General features: G+C 39.9%; 1 protein-coding gene across 1 annotated transcript; it reads right to left on the reverse strand.

Moving 5' to 3' along the window:
• Positions 1–1,402: 1,402 nt before the first annotated feature.
• Positions 1,403–1,910, reverse strand: LOC111999132 (UDP-glycosyltransferase 87A1-like; the record flags this gene model as incomplete). The annotated part of the gene is made up of 1 exon (XM_024031247.1): positions 1,403–1,910. A coding segment is annotated over exon 1 (508 nt), but the record flags the coding sequence as incomplete, so codon positions are not given.
• Between the last annotated feature and the right edge of the window lie 5,672 nt (positions 1,911–7,582).

Here is a 7,582-nt window from a genome sequence, read left to right on the forward strand (position 1 = left end):
TATATATTGAGTCTCTATCCTTTGCACTATATTTTAATTTGATTCCTAACCTTTCAATGCCTTGTCAATTTAGTCTCAATCATTATATCTTAGATGAAAATTGATGACATGACAAATGGCCAAAATAAAATTTTAGTGTACTGTCACATTGACGAAAGCTGATTTTTTTTTTTTTTTGGCCATTAAACGCGTCATCAATTTACATTCAAAAAATAACAGTTGGACTAAATTAACACGATATTGAAAGGTTAAGGATCAAATTGACATAATTAAAAAGTTAAGGACCAAATTAAAATATGGCATATAAGATAAAGACTAAATACATAGTTTACCATCATTTATTTATTATTTTCTCTCTCTCTTCTTCTCTGTCTCTAATTTTCTCTCTCATCAACCCACGGTTGCTCTTCTTCTTTGTCTTTTTATCTTCTTCTTCTTCTTCCTCTCTTTAACCCACATCCACCAAACCCATAACCCAAAATTAACCAATACCACCACTGCACCAACACCACAACCACCAAACCCACATCCGTATTATGAATATACACAGCCAAAATCCAATAAAGCACAACCCACAACCAAAACCCAAAATTCGATCCTATCAAACACAACCAAAACCAAACCCACATCCAGATCAAACACAACCCACAACTTGATTTCAACCCAAAATCCAATCTCAACCCACAACCAAAATCAATCACCACCACCACCACCATCATCACAACAACCAAACCCATATGAGAGAGAGAGAGAGAGAGAGAGAGAGAGAGAATAATGAACTAAGAAAGAGAAAAAAAAAGTTTGGATTTTTTAATTGAAAGAAGAGAAGGCTTGGGAGAGAGGGGAGAGAGGCAGGGCGGTGAGGAAGAGGTAAAAGGAAAATAGAAAAGTGAAAGGAAAGGAAGAAAGAAAAGTGAGAGATGTGAGTTCTAGTTAGCTTAATTAGTAAAGTCTTTTATGATTGTATAAGAAATCTGTAATTTAATTCTTATCTATATTAAAAAAAAAATTGATGTCTTAGTCTGATAATAAAGAGATATTATAAAAAACGAATACTATAAGTTGAAAAAGTGAAAAACAGAGAGTAAAAATTGATTGGTGTCTTAATTTGATAATAAAAAGATATTAACAAAAGAGGATACTCTAAGTTGAAAAAGTGAGAGATAGAGAGTAAAAAATTATTATTTGTATAGCATTTGAGCTATAGTAGATTGCTATTGTAGCATATTTGCAAAAGATTTAGAAATGACAGCATCAATAAAGCAGGTGTTTTCTTGCGGAATGAGCCGTTAAAAATAGCAATATTGTAATATAGCACGATCACTCTAGTAATTACTCAATACTCAATAGCATATCCTGCTAATAATAAATAAATAAATAATCTGTTTAATAAAGACCCCACCTGATACGGGCAATGGGAAGTGACCATTCTGAGGCAGAAGATTAAAATGGTGGAAGACCGTGAACACCGACGCCGCCAATGGCCAAAACGACGCCAACGGGATATTCCTCCGCTTCCCAACACCAACCGCCCAAAACAGAAGAGTGTCCAACAAGATAACTGTCGCCGGAGGCTCAAGCCGATCAAGGAGGCGCTCAAACGGAGCTTCCAACTTAGTCATGGTAGATTCGAAGAAGGAGCTATGGTCAGCGGCTCGAACTAGCTCGGAAGGGACAACGTTAGGAACGGTGGCGAAGTGGATGTTGTCGGGTTTAGGCTCGGCGCCGATGAAGCCAAGCCATTCTTCGGTGACAACAAAGGTGACGATGATATCGATGTTGATCGTTTCGTTTGTTTTTGAAGCAAATATTTTACAGAGGTTCATCATCGGGTTGATGTGGCCGCGACCTGGGTAAGGCATGGCCACCACATGGTACAACGTGGATCCTTCAGCTTCCACGGAATCCATCTCCGGATATTCTGACTTTATAGAAGGGTATCTTATATTGAAGTGAAAGTGGGAACAAGGATTTTATATAATTTGGCAGGACTCCACTGTAGAGGAACTAATAACTTGAAAGATAAGCTAACAGTCAAAGTGATGATAGCCATTAGCCAGTGATTTAACAAAAGAGTTTTGTAATTACAAATAGTATTGGAACGCAAACTTTGTCACGCAATTTAACAGTTTATACGCGTCAAGTTGGGATTGATCTCTTACTCCAAAAAAAAAAAAAGTTGGGATTGATCTAATCCTCATATTTTTAAATGGAACACATTAAAGTCTAAATCTCAAACTTTAAAAAATGCACGTTTGATCATGTGTCTCTATGCAAACTATTGGTCCTCTGCTGAAATTCCTTTGAAAAATAATCAAGAAAGAAAGAATGCAAGAGAGATAAGATTGTTTATGATGAACCATTAAAAAAGGTCTACATTGGGACCCACTGCAGAGTGGAAATCAAAATTAAGACTCTTTCTTTTGTTGACTGGGAACAAAAAAGCGTGAAAACACTGTAATAATGCACAAGAACTCCAATATTGCACAAAATGTCTCTGTAACACACTAAAAGAAAATATCTCTCTCACCTCTCACGCTAAAATTCAAAAAGCATTGTCTCAAAAAATTAAAAATTCAAAAAGCAAATAAAACACTTTCTTCTTCTCCTCCTCCTTTATATATAAGTAAGTCATAGAAAGGGACACGACAATTTTTTAAAAGCAATTCCGTAGTTGAAGAAAGGTTGTTCTAAGTTTCCATTTTTTTCACAGCAACAAAAATAGAAACAATTATCCAAAAGAGTTTTAGAGTTTAAGAGTTTGTTTTGTTTTATTTTCAAAATTTGCTTTCAAAAATAGATTTGTTTTTTGAAATACTTTTCTTTTTGAAAAATATGGCAATGGGAAAGAGATGCGGTAGTTCTTTGAAATTGAAGCACGTGGTCGGTGATGAGGAGCTAGGGTGGGTATGTGAGGTACGCAGGAGCATTTGGGAGGAAGAGGATTTTGATTTTGAATCATTTCCAGGGTCTGGCGATCGAATCGGCTTCGAAAACGCTGTCAAAGAAAATGTTTGGCGAGAGATTGGGTTTGAATTTTGAAAAGTCTCTTCTCGAAGCCTTGCCTCAGGATATTCTAGTTAGTACCAAATTTCCTCAATCTCAAAGCTTTTGATTCTGTTTCTGAATCGGATTGAAACTGTTTTTCTTAGTGAAATTGGAATTGAAAATTGACATTTTTGGTTTTTTTTTGCTGAGTAGATTAGGGTTTTGTGTGATGTGAATCATGAGGATTTGAAGCAACTATTCCATGTTTCGAAATCGATTAGAGAAGCTCTTTCAAAACCACATAACTCAAGCTCTTTCAAAAAATTCAAACTCTAACTTTTTGAATCGTGTTATGTTATGTTTTGGTGGTAAAAGTTGTTTTTAACGAAAAATCCAAAGGTAGGTAACAAAGACCAAACGAAGCTAAACACAGGTGGGCAAAGTGTTAAATTTTAAATCACGGATAGGCAAAATGAAAATGGTCCAAACCACAGGTGGATTTACTATAATTTCTCCTTTTATATTTTACAATGATTGTTTTGGAGTAAAATATTTTCAATCAACTAAAACAACTAAGGTAAATTTGTGTAAAATGTTTTACACTTAGAAATAGAAATATTGGTAAAACATTTTACATTTTGTGCACTCTCTCAATTCCGATACTCTGCCTGTCTCTCATTCTCACGCTCTTTCAGTATTCTCTCCACAACCAAACCCACCATGGTCCTTCTCTCCCACCTATCATAAGCTCCACCTTCTTAGGAACCATCCATCACTAGCTCCACCTGAGGGTTTTTTTTTTCTTGGTTATCCTCATCGTCATCATCGGCTCATCCATAGGTTCTTAGTTTTAATTTTTTTCCCCTTTACTGCCAGGTGGGTTTATCGATCTAAGAGTCTTTAATCAGCCACGTTAAATAGATAAATTTCATAAACACTCCTCACATTTTCTGCTTCCCATGCTCAGATATGTATATTAAAAAAAAATCATCCCGCTAAAACCTATTACAATTCCAAAACCTTCCCATCATTCTAATTCAAACGCAGCCAAGAAACTTGCTTTCTAGCGGAATACCCAAGTAACCCAACCCAAGACACAAATCTTCACATCATTCCAACTCTAGGGAGACCACAAAGTAGAGTCCTTGTCTAGTGAGACCACAAAGCAAAATCCCTATTGATTTCAACAATCTAATTGGAAATCAAAGTTCTAGAAGGATTCCATGAGGTGCTTAATTATTCCTCACATTATTTCTCTATGTTTCTTGTTTTCTTTCCTCTCATTTTAAATTTTTTTACCAAGCCTTTAACTGATCTCCTAACAAATAATAAATTCCCTAATTGATTTGAATTTCTTTTTTTCTTTTTTCCTTTTGCTTCGCTACTGTTTTAGCTTTAGACTTTGAAAAAAATTTCCCAAGTAATAAAAAATACTCCTTTACAACAAAATATCATAAACTTTGTAATTCTAGCACTACAAAAAAACGCTAGCTATAGCCGCTTTTTTTTTAGCCATGTTTACAAAAAAACGCAGCTATAACTTCCTTATAGCTGCGTTTGTTATAAATGTGGCTAAAATGATATACGTATAGTTGCGTTTTAGAGAAAACACAGCTGTGCGCACCTAGTACAGGCTTAAAAGGCTAGCTCACTCTTGGTCTCACAATATATTTATAATGTGGGCTTTGGATTTCCTACTTTTGGTGATCCTAGCCAGGAGACCCAACAATTTCTCTCAAGTCTCTGTATTGTTTCCCTCTCACTTGTGTGACTCTATTGCTCTCAGCTCTCAACCCTCTTTAGAGCCCTCTTAACCAACCCCCATCCCTTCCTTAGATTCTCATATTTATAGCCAAGTGTGAGAGGAGGGATTATGATTGCTTTCAAAATTAATGCAATAGGAGGTCCAATGTCGTTAATCGTAGATGAGTGTTTAGGTGGGGGTGGCTTTGGAACTGGTTCCCACTCCAGTGAATATGCTCGGCAGAGGTATTCCACAGGGCACTACCGTACGTGCGAGGGATAGTGTATTCGAACACCTTTCTTCTTCCTTGGGGTGGTTCATCGAACAAGGACTAGGTGGTGAAATGAGGTGTGCTAATATAGATTGCTTACTCAGGTTTTTTAGCAACACGAGGCTTGGGTCCGTGGCATTTGTGGGTTCGTACCGGGGTCTTGGGTGGAAAGAGGTTGGGCCCATGGGCCACACCATCGAGTTAGAATCCAAGGCCCAAATGGGTTAGGCACCATAGTGCCGTACATTGGCCTCCCCTTGATTTATGCCCGGCTCCCTAGAAGAATCAAGGAGCCCAAAAGGCACTAGCTATCCGAGAAGCTCAATGGGTACAATTGGGCGATTCTAGAAACTCATAAATGCACTCTCAAAAGGCGCGTTACATCTAGCCATTCGGTTTAGTAGTCATCATTACCTGATGGTTCGTGAACCAAGGCAGTGCGCGCGTCAGTTGGCATTGGTATCTGTAAGGTTTGTTCCATTATTGCTAATTAATCCACATTATTGTTGACTAATCGTTGCTCACTGCCCTTCGGCTCCTATAAATAGCCCATCCCAAATCATCCCTCAACTTTTTCACTTTCCTTTCTTTGAGTTTTCTCTCTGCCGTGCATTCATCTACATGCCTGTCCTCTAGCCCAGAACCTCTTTCTTTCCTATAGCCCAAAGTAAGTTTTCTACCTCTCTCCTTTATTTCAATCTCTTACTTTAGTTTTTAGCGTTTAAGATGGGGTTCGCTTTCCTTCTAGACACTGAGGTGTCCCTAGCCACTTTTAGGCAAAGTTTTAACATCCCTGATGATGTGAATGTGGCGTACTGCCACGAGAGTGAAATTGCTCTCCACAGAGGGGCCAATATTGTTTTTTTTCCCCTTAATGGCAATTCTGGAGGGTGGGGTTAGATTTCCTGTGGACCCTCTCTTACTTAATACCCTTAGGTACTATGGGCTGAGTCCCGACCAACTTTCCCCCAACTTTTACAGAGTAGTTAGTTGTGTCAGTAAGTTGAATCAAAAGTTCGGTTTGCAATTAGACCACCACGATATAAACCACATGTACAACTTGTGTGGGAATAAGAAAACCTACTATTACTTAAAAGTTAGAGATGTGAGGGTACAACTTGTGTGGGAATAAGAAAACTCTCTTGCCTACCCGATTCCAATAGAAATTCTGCTGGGGAGTACATTCGAGTGCGCGACAATTGGTTTGCTGGCGAAATCCCTCCCCGCCTCTCACGGCGCGAAGTGGGTTCATACCGATCAGTAACTTGCTTTTCCTTTTTTGGTCATAGTTGTTTTGTTTATTCAGATACTAACTTGTTGTATTTTTCATTGCAGACGGTAGAGTGTTCACCCTAGATATTAGAGTAGTGCACGTAAAGGACTTGAATTTTGTACTCAAGTCTGAAATATTTGTTCATACGGACAGGCAGCTTCGAGCTTCACACCTCATACTCAGTTGCACCCCCGTATACAAGACTTGCCAACCCATCAGCCAAGCATTTATAATAGATAGCCCGCTATTGTCTTATATCGACGTCTAGCACACCAATTTCTTCCCCCCCTCATTGACCACTGGCGAAGCCTGAGACATCGACCTTCGCTATACAACTGCTGACGACCTCACCCCAATTAGGGATGAGTCAACCGAGCGAGTTTCCCAAGCTCTTAGGGAGTGGGAACACATCCTTGTCGAAGGGAACGAAGGCTAAGCCCAAGAGGCCTAAGTCCAAGCAGCCGAGTAAGGCGAAGCCAAGCCCGTTCAGGACGAAGATTTGGTGACAAGAAGAAAAATGACCATTGGCTGATTCATACCCAGCGCACAACCCTCGACCCAGCCTCAAGGCGGGACCTATGCTCCCTCTCCCCCTACTGTCAGTTGCCCTAGAAAGAAACACAAAGTCGATGACCCTCCCACAAAGGTCCCCAGTGATGCTCCCGTGAAGACCCCCCATAGGGGAAGAATTACGATCCAAGAACCAGTAGGTGGTTCTCAACCATTTGCCATGGGCTGTAAGGACCTACATCTTCATTCCAGCCTGAGACTATCTGGCAGCTCGACTTCAAGTTAGGCGACGAGCCCTTGCTGTCCACCGAGAGCATAATAGCATGGGATAAGGGTCACGGGGGGAGGGTGGCCCAGAGTTTAGTGCACGGTCTCCTCCTGCCCGAGGACGTGCAGTTCTTCTCGGAAGGAGATGAGGAATCACTAGTATGGTGACTACAGTGGCACACCATCGCGGTAAATTTCCTTTCCTCTCTCTACTTGTTTACTTTGATGCTTAAGTGATCCTCTAACCTTTACTGTCATTGTGTTTCCAGTCTGTGCAAATGACATATGTACTTGGCAAGAGATTGAAAGAACTCGTCGAGGATGCTGATCGGGAGAAGGCGCTGAAGGATGTCGCTAATGCTTCAGCCAAGGAGAAGGGCAAAGTTGTCGAGGTTGTGAAGAAGAAAGTTTAATCCTCGGAGAAAGCCCGGCTGTTGGCTGAGGAGAAAGTAGCTGAGGTAGAGGGCTTGCTGGAGGGTGTAGAGCTTAAATTAGTAGAGGCAGCCAGTCTTAACTTGGCCAAGGCTGA

The sequence above is a fragment of the Quercus suber genome, unplaced genomic scaffold (genome assembly GCF_002906115.3).
Source record: "Quercus suber isolate HL8 unplaced genomic scaffold, Cork oak 2.0 scaffold_1096, whole genome shotgun sequence".
Classification (NCBI taxonomy): Eukaryota; Viridiplantae; Streptophyta; class Magnoliopsida; order Fagales; family Fagaceae; genus Quercus; species Quercus suber.